The sequence below is a fragment of the Globicephala melas genome, chromosome 13, assembly GCF_963455315.2.
Source record: "Globicephala melas chromosome 13, mGloMel1.2, whole genome shotgun sequence".
Taxonomy (NCBI): Eukaryota; Metazoa; Chordata; class Mammalia; order Artiodactyla; family Delphinidae; genus Globicephala; species Globicephala melas.
This window is the reverse complement of record NC_083326.1, coordinates 74,971,839-74,987,241: the sequence shown is the minus strand read 5'-3', so window position 1 is coordinate 74,987,241 and position 15,403 is coordinate 74,971,839. Positions and strand designations below refer to the sequence as shown.

Here is a 15,403-nt window from a genome sequence, read left to right as displayed (position 1 = left end):
GGCTATTGTAAGTAGTGCTGCTATGAACATTGGGGTGCATGTGTTTTGTTTTTTAAAAAATAAATAAATAAATTTATTTATTTATTTATTTATTTTTGGCTGCATTGGGTCTTCGTTGCTGCGCACGGGCTTTCTCTAGTTGTGGCAAGCGGGGGCTACTCTTCGTTGCAGTGCGTGGGCTTCTCATTGCAGTGGCTTCTCTTGTTTTTTTGAATTATGGTTTTCTCTGGATATACGCCCAGTAGTGGGATTGCTGGGTCATATGGTAGTTCTATTTTTAAGAACTACTGTTTCTAAGGACACGAGGCACCCCTCTGAAGAGACCAGAGAACTAGTAGACCGATTCCTTAATTGGCTCAACTCCTCCATTCAGTGCTTACTGAGTACCGATTTGCACCACGTTTCATCCTCAATCCTGGGGTCACAGGACTGGGTCAGAAGCTCACAGTCTGGTGGAAGAGATAAGAGTGGAACCCCACAACTAGGAAGCAAGACAGGAAATGTGTCCTCAAAAAAACAAAAGATAAACACAGTCCCCTGGGAATTCAAAGAAGGAGTGGTTATGTATTTGCTTGAGGTCGATCAGAAAAAAGCCTCATGAAGACAGTGACCTTTGAACCTGTCTTCAAAGGGAAGATGCGAATTGGGAATAGACAGTATGGACAGGCAGGGGAAACAGTGTGACAAAGGTACGCAGACAGGAAAGGGCAGGGAACAGTGTGAGGAACAGCAACTAGGAAAATCTCCCCAAGTTATCTCATCCTGCCTTTGAACATTGCCTCCCAGCCAGGGCAGGTATGAGGCATCTCTGTTTGCTCTTCTGTGGCAGAGGAAAGAGAGGGAAGCCAAACACCCTAACCCTCTTCCCCAAAGTCGTCCTGGGGAGATTTTTTTCCTCAGATAACAGCCTCCTGCCTCAGTCTCTGAGCCAGGGTGAGAGAACTTGGTTTCGTGTCACATGGCTGAGAAAATAGACTCTGGAGTCTGACATCCTGGGCTCACATTTGGGCTCTACCACTTACTGGCAAGTTACTTCATCTCTCTGGGCCTCAGTCTCCCCCTCTGTAGAATGGGATATCACAGACTTATTGGGACAATTAGATGAGGGAGGGAAGGTCTACAACAGAGTCTGGGACATAGCGAGCTCTTGGAATTTTTGACCCCTGGCCCATCTCTGTGTGGCATGTTCACTGAGACAGTTTCCGGGAAATGTCTGGGTTCCCCCAAACCTTGCCATGGAAGCTCTGCCTTGAGTGGGATGGGGAGCATTTCTGGGAACTTCTTAGAGAAACTTTGCTCATGCTGTTCCCACGGATGCCCACTTAGTGTGCTCACTTCAGAATGAAAGTTGGCACAGAGTCTCCGAGGGCTAAAGGCTTCAGAGGGGCTTCTCTGGGGCAGCTGCTTCAAGGCTCACTTCCAACGTGTGCAAAAAATGCACGGGGAGACGGCGCCCGAGCACGTGAGCGTGAGTCATCAGCTTGGAACATCCCCGCAAAATCCAGTCTTCCTTCCTTCCTTCGTGCAACAAGTGTTTCTTGACAATCTACTATGTGCCATGTACTCGCGGCGATGGCAGGTGGTGAGGAAGGTCTTTCTACCGAGGCAGCGCTGAAGCAGACCTCAGGGAGCCACTCAGCATCTGCGGGAAAAGCCTTCAGGCGGAGGGGCACAGCAAGTGAAAAGGCCTTGAAAGGGCTCAGCATTTTAGAGCAGAGGTGTGTGGAGTAGAGAGATGGAGGGGGTAGGAGATGAGGTCACAGAGGCAGGGAGGGCCTGGTCATGCTGAAGACTTTATAATATCAGGCTGTGATTAATGCAATGACAAAAAACATTAAGTAAGGTAAGGGCAAAGGCAGAGGGCTTCTCTAGAATGAAGTGGAAGGGAAGATCTCGGATAGGGTGACATTTGAGCAGAAACCTGTGTTAAGTGAGGGAGCAGAGCATGAGGATAATCTGGGGGAGAGCATTCTGGGAGAGTAATCAGCGAGTGCAAAGGCCCTGGGGTGAGAATGGGCCTGGTATGTTTGCAGAATGGCAGGGAGACCAGGGAGGCTGGGGTGGAGTGGGTGAGGGGTGAGCACAGGAGAAACAGAGTTCAAGGGGTAGGTACTGGCTATACTGCATATGGTAAAGAGATTGGATTTTACTCTAAGCAAGGTAAGAGCCACAGGGGGTTGAGGGCAGCGGGAGGAACAGGATCTGATGCAGGGGTGGGCAAGGCAGCGGGACCCATCCCTGCCCTGGGGCAGCCAGGGCTGGCTTCTGGTCAGAGCAGATTTCAAGGCCTGAAGGATTCCTCTGACCCTTTGCCAGGCAGGGCCTCAAGAGGGCGGAGCAGAGAGTGAAGGCCGGCCCCCCTTCCGGGAGGCCTGTGGGCAGCAGTCTCCTGTCCAGGGCAGGAGGATGTTCTCACTGACTCGGAGGAAACAGCGCATCCCACATCAAAAAGGGGCCTGGGTGGCTCCCACGCTCTGGCATCGTGGGAACCCAGCAACCCTGGGTTCTCGCAGGGGGCCCGCAGATTGAGAGAGGCTGGGGGCCACCTGGGGACTGTCCCCCAGCTTGCCGACGGGTAAATAAAAAACAGCCCCACCATCACGCCCCACTCACAACCCTCCTCCCAGGAGCAAGACTGACTTTTGTAACCCAGGGCTCCGTGGTTTTTAAAGCGTGCCTGAGATTGAAGGGCTGCTAAGATCTAAAATATTCCCCTTCTGGGGTCCCTCCTGCCTAACTCCCTGGCAAAGGCTCAGCAAGACCAGTGTCATGAGCTGGACCAGACTTCGGGCATTATATAGACCTGGGGTAGCCAACTGTCCTTGCTGATTGGTAGAGGCTGCCTGGAGAGCTGTGCTGATGATTCTGCTTGGCTTGAGAAAGTGCTGTGATGGATTAGTGATGCCTGCCACAGGTAGGAGACAAGAAGTGGTGGTACTTGTGCCAAATACTTTTCTTTCCACCATTTTACAGATAGCCCTGGAGAGAAGGAAGGATGTTTTCTCATGAGATAGACATGAAGGAAGGAAGGGGATGGGAAGACCTGGATATGTAGAGGACCTTAACAGTGTGTCTACACTAGAAGTGTTTTAGGGACTTCCCTGGTGGTCCAGTGGTTAGGACTATGCATTTCCACCGCAGGGGGCATGGGTTCAAACCCTGGTCAGGGAACTAAGATCCTGCATGCCTAATAATAATAATAATACACTAGAAGGGCTTCCCTGGTGGCACAGTGGTTGAGAGTCTGCCTGCCAATGCAGGGGACACGGATTCAAGCCCTGGTCTGGGAAGATCCCACATGCTGCGGAGCAACTAGGCCCGTGAGCCACAACTACTGAGCCTGCACATCTGGAGCCTGTGCTCCGCAACAAGAGAGGCCACGACAGTGAGAGGCCCGCGAACCGCGATGAAGAGTGGCCCCCACTTGCCGCAACTAAAGAAAGCCCTCGCACAGAAACGAAGACCCAACACAGCCAAAAATAAATAAATTTTTAAAATAAATAAAATAATAATACACTAGTAGTGTTTTGAAGGACAGTTCAGGAGGAGGAGAAGCTGGAGGTGCCTCCACGCTTTCCTGTAAGAGGACGGGGAGGGATGAGACTAGGGTGGTAATGCCCCTGCAAGGAAGGTCCTGGGGGATTATGACGAACCCTGTGAAGGGGCAGATGGGTACTCAGCCCCCATCCCTTGGGTCCCAGCAGGCTGCTGAAGGAGAAAATTAGGACACCTCCGCTCTCACCCCTGCACCAAACTATGAACTTTATGTGTTTTAACTCATTGAACCTCCACAAGACTCTATCCCCATTACAGATGGGGAAACCGAGGCACAGCATCTTTCCCCCTCCCACACCTCAGCTGTCCAGCCCCTGGGGGCCCCCAGGGGTACTTACCCTCCGCTGCACCTCCCTCACAACTCTGGGTCACCAGAGTGTTTGGTGACCCTGATGTCTGCTCCAGATGCTGCCACCCCCAGTAAGAGGGGTCTGGGAGGAGTGCCCTGGCCGACCAGGTGTAAGCCCGTGCCGCTGGGCAGCCACAGAGTGGACGGCTGTGTGTAGTGCGTGTGCGTGTGTTACTGTGTGTGTAAAGTGGAAGTCCCCCAGCCGAGCGTCTACCTGTCATTGTTGGGGAGCATGGGTCATGGTGTCTGTGTGTCCCCACGTGCAGGTGGCAGGGTCCCTTTGCAGGCTGCAGACTGCTGGGTGCTTGTGAGGACCAAGGTGCCTTTACCCCGAATTTGGGGGAGGGGCGGCTGTGGCACGAGAAGAGTCCATTGACTCTTCTCCTGTCCAGTTCATTGTCCTCATGGTGTGTGCACGTGGTATCTCTGTGTGTGCTGTTCCCTGGAGTGTGTGTGTACATGTTTGTATGGTGTTCTCCATGCAGAGGTGTGTGTATCTGTATGAACCTGTGTGTGTTCATGGGGTGTGTTCCCTGAGGTGTGTCTCTGTGTACCTCTGTATGTATGCATGCATGGTGTGTACTGCCTGGTGTGTGTGTGTGTTTGCATGCAAGCGTGTGTGGCACGCTCCCGAAGTATATGTGTGCCTGTGTCTGTATCTGTGTACAGGGAGGGGGCTTCCTGGATTGTGTGTGCATGCCTGTGTGTGCGTGTATCTATCGTGTGTTCCCTGGAGCATGTGTGTACATGCATGGGGGGCATGTTTTCAGGAGTGTGTGCCTGTTTGAGCAGTGTTCTCCGTCTGTGTTTGTGTGTGTGTGTGTGTGTGTGTGTCCTTGTGCATTTGGCGTGTTCTCCAAGTGTACGTGTGCATGTATATATAGCCCATGTTCCCCAGGGGTATGTGTGTGTGTGTTTCTGGACCCACTGCAGCAGCATGAAAACCTGCCAAACGTACTATTTGCTTAAAGACACTTTCCAGCCAGCTTCCTGGTGCCGACTGTACCTGCTGGGGCAGGTGTCCAGGCAGCACTGGCCAGGCTCAGACCTGAGCAGGCAAGCAAAGGGGGCTGCAGCAGCTCCTTCCCCAGCTGTCACTACCCGCATCCCTTCCTGCACTTCCTCCTGGCACATCCCCAAGCCCCTCAGGCTGCCCTGTGGCTTTTATTACACTCCTTCTCTTCATCAAAACTTACCCTTCCATGCCCATCAACAGGAAGATACCAGTTCATCCACAAAACTAAGCCCTGAAGTCTAGACTCAGGCGGGCACACTGTACAGATCACAACAAGATTTCTCCTTTATTGTCATCCCCATTTTACAGATAAGAAAACAGAGGATCACAGAGGTTAAGTGACTCTCCCAAGCTTATCACTGCAATACTTTCATGGTTTCCTATCCAAGATGGAGAGAAGTTACACTGTAACTTAACTGGGTTCAGGTGCAAGAGAGGTGAAATTAGCCAGGATTACACAGCGATAGTGATGATGGTGGTGATGATGGTTAAAGCTATTAGAGTCTTTATTAGGTACCAGGAATTGTGCTCAGCCCTTGACATGCAGAATTTCATTGACTCTTCACAGCAAACTTAAGGAAGGCGCCACATTATCCCCATTTTACTGATGGGGAAACAGGTTTATGAGAGGTGTGATGACGTGTCATTCAGCTGCTTAACGGTCGAGCTGAAATATGAAAGTAGCTCTGGATGATTCCAAAAGCCAGGCCTCTTTGGAGGGAAGGGCAAAGAGGGGAAGCAGGCTACATTTTCCTAGGGCCTCTTCATTTGAAGAGGTGACAGTGCCTTAGTCACAGGAACTGACATCAGTAAATATTCCAGAGGGGGGAAATGTTCATCATCAAATGTCTTTGGGAAACCTGGATTTACCATTGCTAACCATATTTCCTTATGCAGGACTTATCAGAGCCTTTAATATGCCCATATGTGTTGTGAATTTCCAAGTGGGACAGTGAAGTGTTTCCTAACTGATCCCTAAATCCTCCTTTCCCAGAACCTTTTATGGGGATCAGTGCTCCATATAGCAAAGTTTGAGAGCAGCTAGAATGGCTAAATCACAAATAGTTGGGTTTCAGGCACAGTGGCCAATGAAAGGGAGCAGTTGGGAGCCAAGTGCTCTCACCAGGGAGGAGGCCAGCTGTGGAGTAGGGGAGGGTCAGTACTAAGTCTAGGGGTTCATTCCGTTATCACAGGCGCGGAGGTCCTGCTCACACTGAACTCCATAATAGAAGGATGTCAGAGTAGGAATGGAGTTCCCTGGTGGTCGTTCTAGATAACTGGGACAGGCACAAACGGGTCAGAGTATGGCCACGAGCCAGAGCCAGAAGGCAAAGCAGAGTCCCCTGATCTTCTGGTGCGGGGGGGGGGGGGCTGCAGCCTCTTCTCTTCTCCCCTCAGGGTCCCTGCGCTCCCGGTGAAGAACTTGAATGGTACGGGGCCAGTCCACCCGGCCCTGGCAGGTGAGTCCAGTCCAGGACGGGAAAGAAGGGCGGGGCCCACAAGGTGGCAGCCCCACCTCTCGGCCCCTTGGCCCGTCCCCTTGGAGGGCGTGGCCAAGAGCACACACCCCCTGCCTTTGGGCCATAACACTGGGGTCCATGGGGCCCGCAGAAGGGACTCCACTCGGCTTCAACCTTGGGTGGGAGCTAAGTGGGCGGGGCCCATCGGGCACCCCACCCACCCATCTGAGGATTCCTGGGCTTACCAGATGGGCGGAGTCTGGGGAGAGACCCCATGGGTCCACGCGATGTTGGGAGAGCAGGGCGGGCGGGACCCGGATGAGCATCCCGCCCCCTGACTGTCGCCGCCGCCCCCCAGGGATGACCGGGATCCTGCTCTGCGCTGCGGGGCTGCCCGTGTGCCTGACGCGGGCCCCCAAGCCCATCCTGCACCCACCGCCCGTGAGCAAGAGCGACGTGAAGCCCGTGCCAGGCGTGCCCGGGGTGTGCCGCAAGACCAAGAAGAAGCACCTCAAGAAGAGTATGCCTCCCGCGCCCGATCCTGACCCCGAACTTGACCCCACTAACCTTTGACCGCAACCCCTCGGGCCCTTCAACTCCAGTTTGGTCTAAAGACTTGTGACCCCATCTCAGTTCTGGTTCCCTGACCCCATTCGCCACCAACTCCGATTACATCAAACCTCGAGCAACCCTTGACATGTGACTCCTGCCAACCCTTACAGCTTCTGACCCCACCCCTCTGACCCGTGACCCTGTCCTCGGCCAAGCCCTCAGGACTAGACTCTGGGTACCCTCAAGCCCACCCCCACTCTGTCCTTGCAGGTAAGAACCCTGAGGATGTGGTCCGAAGGTACATGCAGAAGGTGAAGAACCCACCTGATGAGGTGAGCCCCTAGGGGAGGGTACCTGTGCGGGGGACAGGCAGCCTCACCTCCAGAGATGGAGAGCCCAGCCCTCACCTCCTCACCTGGTTCTAGGTGTTACAGTCTCTTCTCCCAGTTTGTGGGTTTGCCTTCTCACTTTCTTACAGCGTCTTTTGATGAACAGAAATGCTACGTTTAACAGAATCACACTGATCAATCTTAGTTTTGCAGCTTTTTTTTTTTTTTTTTTTGGCTGCGTTGGGTCTTCGTTGCTGCGCGTGGGTCCTTTCCAGCCGCAGCGAGCGGGGGCCACTCCTGCCTCGGCACGCAGGCCTCTCACCGCAGCAGCCCCTCCTGTTTGCAGCTTATTTTTACCCATATTTTCCACCAAATGTGTTTAAGTTTTGCTTTTGATCGTTAAGCCTTTAATCCTTCTGGAGGGGCGTGTGAGCAAGCCATCTCTTCCTCTGCATGTGTCTGAATTCAGTACCTGGGGGTGTCCTCTCCTTTTGATAGATGGGGACCAGAGAGGGGGCGGTCTCTTGCCCTTGGGGGATAGGGGGTCTGGCCCCTGCCCAGGAGCAGCGCTGACTGGGGAAGGGTGTCCCGCCCTCCCCAGTCCTCAGTCTCCCGTCTGTGCCCCCTCCCCCAGGACTGTACCATCTGCATGGAGCGGCTGGTCACAGCCTCCGGCTACGAGGGCGTGCTTCGGCACAAGGGCGTGCGACCTGAGCTCGTGGGCCGCCTGGGCCGCTGTGGCCACATGTACCACCTGCTGTGCCTCGTGGCCATGTACTCCAATGGCAACAAGGTGGGCTGGGTGGGGCAGTGGGTGGGGAGTAGGCAGGGGGGGCCGGGCGGGGCTAGGACACCTGGGGACTTCACGGCCACTCTCCCCCACCCCAGGATGGCAGCCTGCAGTGCCCCACCTGCAAGGCCATCTATGGGGAGAAGACGGGCACTCAGCCACCCGGGAAGATGGAGTTTCACCTCATCCCCCACTCGCTGCCTGGCTTCGCTGACACCCAGACCATCCGCATCGTCTACGACATCCCCACAGGCATCCAGGTAAGCCCCCAGGCCCCTAGCTTTGAGCCCTCCCGAGGCCACCGCCACCGCCGCTGTCTGCGGTTCAAGCCCCTGCTGCCTCTCCCACAGGGCCCCGAGCACCCCAACCCAGGCAAGAAGTTCACTGCAAGAGGCTTCCCACGCCACTGCTATCTGCCCAACAACGAGAAGGGCCGGAAGGTGGGTGCTGTGAGGGCGCGGGGATGTGGGAGCAGGCTGGGCGCCCAGCCGCCATCAGCTGGACCTGTGGTCCCCGTTCTCCCCAGTCCCTGCACCAGCACTGACTATAACCACCCAGTGTGTGTGTGTGTGTCTGTGTGTCTGTGTTTGTGTGTCTAGCCCTGCCAGTCGCCTCACACACCTCATCTCATTCACCAGCCCGCTGAAGTCAAGGTCTTGACCTCATTTTAGAGATAAAGAAACGAAGCCTCAGAGAGGGCAAGTAACTTGCCCAAGGTCACACAGCTAGCAAACAGTGGAGCCTGGATTTGAACCCAAGCAGTCTAGGTTCTTCACTGCCACGCTAGAGACTGTCTGCTTTTACTTTTTGTTTTTCAAGAGAAGCCAGAAATTCTGATTTTCACGTGAAATCCCCAGGTTTTTGAATATTGCCAACGAAGTCACAAAGTGGCTCTTTGATACAGCATGAGGTCCAAACCAAACACAGCTGAGGGCCATCAGTTTGAGACCCTTCGCCCCAGAGAAACAGGCTGATAACATGGAAAGTGCTTTTACTGAGGGAGCTCAGAGTGGGAGCCAGTCTAGGGAAGGAAGTGGCCAAGCCGGGCAGCCACAGGGAATCCTGCAGGGGAGCCACAGTGTGGTCAGGGAGGGACTCAGGCTGTGGGTGGGGCTGGCTGTGACCCTTGCCTGCCTCGCCCTCCAGGTGCTGAGGCTGCTCATCACCGCCTGGGAGCGGAGACTTATCTTCACCATCGGCACATCCAACACCACGGGCGAGTCGGACACCGTGGTGTGGAACGAGATCCACCACAAGACCGAGTTTGGATCCAACCTCACGGGCCACGGCTACCCAGACGCTAGCTACCTAGACAACGTGCTGGCAGAGCTCACAGCCCAGGGTGTGTCCGAGGCTGTGGCCAAGGCCTGAGGCCCAAGGCTGTCCACCTTCCCTCCTGCTTTGCCCCTGGTCCAGCACATGCAGCACATGCCTCCCTCTGCCAGGTGTGTCCTGGCGGCCCAGGTTCAGGGCTGGGGAGGAGCCTGCAGGAGGAACCAGAAGCGTTCCCGGGATTTGGCTTGTAGCAGTTGGGATGATGGGAGGACGGCGGGCCAGCCGGCTTCGACCCTAGCTACCTGAGAGGGTCGCAAGGGTGTACCGGAAACCACAGCAACCTCCCTTCCAAAAAGACAGAGAGCCCCACCCCCTCACGCAAACACACGTGTCCTGTTGAACACATGCACGCACACCCACGTGCCTCTACTTACCCCCAGACTGGGGGGGAAGAGACAGAAAGACCCCTGTGATGATACTCCATGTGGATTCCCATCTGTGTCTCTATCACATCTGTACAGGCTTGTCTGCAAACAAAAGGACTCGGGTCAAGCACTTGGGGGCTTGGTGAGGGTCCGGGAGAAAAGGGGGCACTTGGGAGCCTCAGCCTCCCCCCATCTCTGCCACCCGCTGATGGGCAGCTGTGGGCCCACAGGGTGGAAGCTCCCAGAATATTCAGCAGTTTTGCAAAGGGGCGGGCCAGGGAGACAGACGAGGAGAATCTTATTTTGTGCTTGTGTCTCTTCATCCTTCTGCGACCCTGACCTCCTTCTTCTCCCCTGCCATCCCCAGGCCTTATGTCTGTCCCTGATAAAGGCACTGTTTTCCTTTCCTCCCCACCCCATTCTCTCCACCAAATCGCTCCCAATGTCAAGATCCAAAGGCTGGAGCATCTGGCTTCAGGAGTGAGACAAGGAGGGCCTGGCTTAGGCCAGCAGGTTTAAAAAGCAGACCGGACAGCAAAGAGTCCATTTCCCTTTCCTTGGAAGTGGGCAGCGGGGCGGCTGATGGTCTCGGCCAACCAGGGGCCTGTTGCCCAGGCAACTCACCAGCTCTGCCTCTGTTGATTGGCTGCCACGGCGGAAGTCAGCCAAGATTTAAAGGGACGCCAGTGACTGCTCTTTTGAAAATCTACCAGTCCCACTGTGGGCGGAGAAATAAATGGTCTTTCTCCTCCTCCGCTGGGTCTTTTCCTGTCAAGAAGGGGTGTGCGTGGCTCTGTTTCTGGGGGCTTTCGGTCCATCCCATGGGGGCGCTTGCAACAAAATGACCCAGGACCATTGCCCCGTCAGCCTTGGGCAGCTGGAGATGGAGGGTCCCCATACTTCTCTTGTCCTGGGGCAGGCAGGGGGTGTGATGGTGGCAGAGGCAGACCCTCCCAATCCTAGTCCCCAAGAGGGCACAGGTGAAAGCTCTGCTCTCAAGCACGCGCACAGCTGCTCCCTGGTACAATTACTAGGAACCAGGAACTCAGGCTGGGAGCTGCCAGCCTCCTGGAAAATATGGAGGAGCTGGGAGACGCCGTGATCGGCTCGTTGGAACCTCAGCGCCCCAGCCTCTGCCCTCAGGGAGGAGGACCAGGTTCTGTCTAGAGAGAGACAGGGACGTATCCCGGGATCTGCAGCAAGTCTCCTGTCAGTCTCTGCAACATCCCAGGATGCTAGGAAGCTGTGGTGGACGCCACGGCTCCAGGCGACCCCTTCCGGCCACGCTCAGGATAGCACTGCATCTGGTCCATGTTACCGCCACCACACCCCACTCCCCCAGCCAGATAGGCTTAGGTTTCTGTCCTACCCTCTAGTCACACAAAACTGGAAATGAGTCTTTGGAGGCCCTTCCAATTCTGCCAGTTGGGTGTTCCCAAACACTTTACCTTCTGTGATTAATTCTCAAACAAAATCTCACCTCAATATACAAAACCACCCAGCCCCATGGTCCTCAAATCTCATGTGCAACCACATCACCTGTGGAACTTGTTTCAAACCCTGATTCCTGCCCTCACGCTCCCTCAGATGCTGATTCAGAAGATCTGGGGGCGGTCCCAGGAATCTGCATTTCTAGCAGACAACCTGAGGGTGGGCTTTGAACCACAGTCTGAGAAATCCCTCCCTGGCTCCCACACTATCCCCATGGAACCCATTTTGAAAACCACACATCTAGACTCACTCCCTCCTCATTTTATACAGGGTAAACTGAGGCTCAAAGAGAGGGAAAGAGCCTGGTCCAAAGTCTCCCAAGGGTCTGAGTCACGCACGCTGGGCTCTCGGCCTCAGTTATTCCCAAGGGCACCTGATTCTGGAGGCTTGTGGTTAGGATTCTCGGCCAAGGACAGGGTTCAGGAGGATCAATGTGGCTACAGGGATTGGCAGACATGAAAACAGAAGGGCTGAGCCTGTTTAGTGCCTATCTGGGCCAACAAGGCCACATGGGCATCAGGGATTCAGGTACAGCCGTATCCAGCAGCTCAGGGCCAGGCTGGCCATGTCAGTGTGGGCAGAGGCCAGTCCTGTGAAGCAGAAACCTCAGGCTGAGACAAGTGGGTCAGGTTCCTTATTCCATCCACTCCAGAGTGCCTCAACCCAGAGGGTAAGACTCATTCAGTGCAAGGATGGTCCCCTGCCAAAGGGTTTCCATGCCTGGGTTCTCAGCTTAGGACACATGGGATTAGGATTTCTCCAGGAGCCTGCAAGCCACAGCAGCCACGAGGTACCAGACAGCCACGAGGAGACTCCTGGGCCAGGGGACGCTGAGAAGGGCCCACCAGCTCCTTTCGCCTCCTTTCAGGCTGGCTCTGGCGTGTCCTCAGGGCCTCAGGGGGCCCGGGGCCACCTTCCGCTGCTCCTGAGGCTGGAACTCCTCGTGGGCTTGATTCAGGTCTGCGAGCACCTCCAGCAGACGGGCAGCTGCCTCTCTCTGGTGAGCCAGGGCAGCAGGACAGGCCCCTGGGAGAAAGAAAAGGAGGCCACAGGGGCTCAGCGAGGCCAGGGCAGGCTGCTGTAATTCAGATCCAGTGGCTTCCTCAGGCCCCATATGTGCCTGGTGCCCTGAGATCCTAAAATGTGCCCGGGCCGCATACACACAGCCACTGGCCTGCTGGTGGACTGGAAAGAGGAGAGTGGGAGGGGAGGACAGGGCGGGGTGCTGAGCAAGTTGTGGGAGGTATCAGAGAGGGCAAAGAAAAGGGACCTCCTTATCCCCTTACCTTCCGTGGCACTGGAGCCCTTCTCTGTGTCTGCCTCGGGAGTCGTATCCAGGGTGGAATCCTCCAGGAATTTCATCCTGAAAGTTAAGAGGGGGAAAAGCAAGCTGGTTCCTGAGTCCCAATGCTGCTCTCGAACCCAGAGATTCTGCTGGTTGACGGAGACATTACAGGTTCCCACTAAACCATCCTCATCATCACAGCAAACATTTATAGCATGTCAGATCCTATTCTAAGCCCTTTACATGTTTAAACTCATTTAATTAGCACAAAACACATGTAGGTACTTACTGTTAGCTCCGTTATACAGATGATCACTGAGACACAGAGAAGTAATGTAACTTACCTAAGGTCACAGAGCATAATAATAATTGTTACCCTTTATTGAAAGCTAATTATGTGGCCAGGCACCTACAAAGTGCTTTACCTGTATTAACTCATTTGTTCCTTAGGACAACCTCATGAGGTATGTACAATTGGTACCCTTATTTTCCAGATGAGGAAACTGAGGTAGAGGAGGTAAGCAACTCGCCCGAGATCACACAGCCAGTGAGTAGCCAGTCCAGGATTTGAACCCAGGCAGGCCAGCTTCAGAATCCACACTATGAGTTGGAACACATCTCCGTCACTGAATGACAGTGATCCTGAGGCCAGCCAGCAAGGTGGAGGGACACATCCAAGCTCTGTGCCCTGTGTCTCTGGAGTCCTGGGTATCAAAAGATCCCAAGATCCATGGGACTTCCCTGGCGGTCCAGTGGTTAAGATTCTGTGCGTCCAATGCAGTGGGTGCGGGTTCGATCCCTCGTCAGGGAACTAAGACCCCACATGCTGCGTAGCATGACCAAAAAGTAAAAATTAAAAAAAAAAAAAAAAGATCCCAAGATCCAGTTCCACATTAGGGTCCGCCTGAGGATGCTTCCCCGTCCTTCCCTGGAGCCTGCGCCCCCGGAAGCTCATCAGATGCACATGGAAAGAAAGAACATGTGGACGTGGGAGGGCACAGTGGGTAGCTGCCCCAGCAGGGCATAGTGAAGTGGGTTGGGTGGTGGGGAGGACCCACCTGAGCCGGTCCCGCCCTAGAAGCAACTGCCGATACACCATTTGGGTCTCAGCGTCGGGATCCAGCGGGTCACTCCAGTCCCCCAGGGTGACGGCTGAGTGTGTGCGGCTGCAACCGGCAGCTGAGGGGAACACGGCATCATCATTAACCTCCCATTCCCCTTTCAGAAGCCCCATGGCCAAGCCCTGCCCCTCTGCCTCTAAAATCACCCTTCAAACCTACTACTTCCCTCAGCCCCACCGCCTCAACCTTCGCCCAGAAGAGCCATAGTCTCACTTCTCTCCATCCCCCTCCCACATTCTACGCTCTAGCCACAGACCTTTTTCAATCCTTCAGCCCACGTTTGCTCTGCCTGGAACACTCTTCCTTCCTCCAACTTCACTACTTAACTCTTATCCTTCTCAGGTCACATTTAAGTGGCACCTACTCCAGGAAGCCCTTCTTGCTGTCCTACCCTGGGGCTGGGTCAGAGGTGTTCTCTGGAGTCTCAAAAGCCACACCTTGGCACTTGTAACACTGTATTACAATGGTCTGGTTATTCACTTGTTTTCCTTGAGAGCAAGCCTGATGTCTGTGTACCACTAGACGCCCGGTGTTTAGTGGGTGCTTGAAAGGTATCTGTGTGCCAGGCAGTGTTCTAATCGCTTTGCATATGTCAACTTATTTACTCCTCACAGCAGCCCTACAAGGTGGACACTATTATCAACCCCATTTCACACTTGGGGAGACTTCAAGGCAAGAGAGAGGTTAAGGAACTCGCCCAAAGTTGCAGCGCCAACCCAGATGAGGTGGGACACTCTCTGATTGACAGGTGTGGAGGGCGGGGCCTGAGTCCGCCCCTCCCCGCCCCCTCACCTGAGCGCTCGGCCTGGAGGCAGCAGGTCCAGTGCGCGCTGCGGAACGCACCGGGGTGCCAAGCGGCCAGCTTGTCCGGATTGGGGGCGCTGGCCTTGCGCAGGGCCGATAGCCACTGGTTGAGCTCGTTCACGTTCTTCAGGGAGTTGGTGGGGGGCGGTCAGAGGTGGGGTTTGACCCAAGGGGCTCCCTCCGCTCCTCCCTCATATTCGCAGCGCCTCACCTTGCACTGGAGGTAGGTGGTGTGCAGCGCTCCCGCGCCGTCCTGCGTCACCACCTGCATCACGTGCGGCAGCTGGAAGGCGCCCTCGTCCACGCGCTCCACGGCGCGGATGTGCGACACCGGCATGGAGGATCGCGTCTGTGAGAGAGGACTGTCGCTGCCGGGCCGGCCGGGGGCTGGGGCTGGCGTGGCTGTGCCCAGGGACAGCTTTCCTGTGGGTGTGTGCCTTGGCGTGGGGACATTCACCCCGCGCATCTGTGCTATGTGCGTGTCCACTTGGCAGTTCCGTGAGTCCTGCAGTCCCGGCCCATCACTCTCTAAGTGACAACGTCTCTGGACAGCAGTTTCCACCATCGCAATCCCGACACAGCGCTTGAGATGTAGTTTAAGCACGATACATTTCTCAACTTATTTCATCATTACAACACATTTCTGAGGCTGGGTCTATTATTCCTCCCAACTTATAGATGAGGAAACTGAGGCACAAGAGGATTAAAGGACCCTCCTGTGGTCACTCAGCTGGTGGAGCCAGAATTGAAACCCAGAGAGTTGAACTCTAGAATCTACACTCTGCTGATAAAGTAGAAAGAGTAAGTTGTGGGCACCCTCTCCAGTGTTAGCTATTATGGTCTGTACATGTGCAGACACAGAATGGGTAGATCCAGTGTGTGTCTCAGTTTGTGCTAGGCTTGAATGGCAGCCCCATGAGGGCAGGGAGTTTATGTCTTGTTTACTGTGGTA

The 15,403-nt window shown here is 54.8% G+C and overlaps 2 protein-coding genes across 9 annotated transcripts in view; one reads left to right on the top strand and one right to left on the bottom strand.

The window, feature by feature from the left end:
• The window catches only part of DTX1 (deltex E3 ubiquitin ligase 1), a 38,546-nt gene extending 28,029 nt beyond the window's left edge, over positions 1 to 10,517 (top strand). Inside the window, exons 4-10 of one of the 2 annotated variants that reach the window (XM_060310146.1) lie at positions 6,297 to 6,379; positions 6,738 to 6,899; positions 7,202 to 7,263; positions 7,895 to 8,053; positions 8,149 to 8,310; positions 8,401 to 8,490; positions 9,197 to 10,517. In XM_060310146.1, the coding sequence (XP_060166129.1) occupies positions 6,297 to 6,379; positions 6,738 to 6,899; positions 7,202 to 7,263; positions 7,895 to 8,053; positions 8,149 to 8,310; positions 8,401 to 8,490; positions 9,197 to 9,421 (943 nt within the window). In that variant the 3' untranslated portion in view covers positions 9,422 to 10,517. The remainder of the gene's footprint in view (positions 1 to 6,296; positions 6,380 to 6,737; positions 6,900 to 7,201; positions 7,264 to 7,894; positions 8,054 to 8,148; positions 8,311 to 8,400; positions 8,491 to 9,196) is intronic. The other variant, XM_030860461.2, reaches the window with a different exon arrangement.
• The window catches only part of RASAL1 (RAS protein activator like 1), a 32,926-nt gene continuing 26,547 nt past the window's right edge, over positions 9,025 to 15,403 (bottom strand). For 4 of the 7 annotated variants that reach the window (XM_060310143.1, XM_060310142.1, XM_060310144.1 and 1 more), the window contains 5 exons: positions 14,663 to 15,034; positions 14,440 to 14,575; positions 13,585 to 13,705; positions 12,528 to 12,604; positions 9,025 to 12,267 (listed from right to left, as the gene is read on the bottom strand). In XM_060310143.1, the coding sequence (XP_060166126.1) occupies positions 12,128 to 12,267; positions 12,528 to 12,604; positions 13,585 to 13,705; positions 14,440 to 14,575; positions 14,663 to 15,034 (846 nt within the window). In that variant the 3' untranslated portion in view covers positions 9,025 to 12,127. Of the gene's footprint in view, positions 12,268 to 12,527; positions 12,605 to 13,502; positions 13,706 to 14,439; positions 14,576 to 14,662; positions 15,035 to 15,403 lie in introns of those variants that run through there. The other 3 variants (XM_030860453.2, XR_004040401.2, XM_030860459.2) reach the window with 3 other exon arrangements.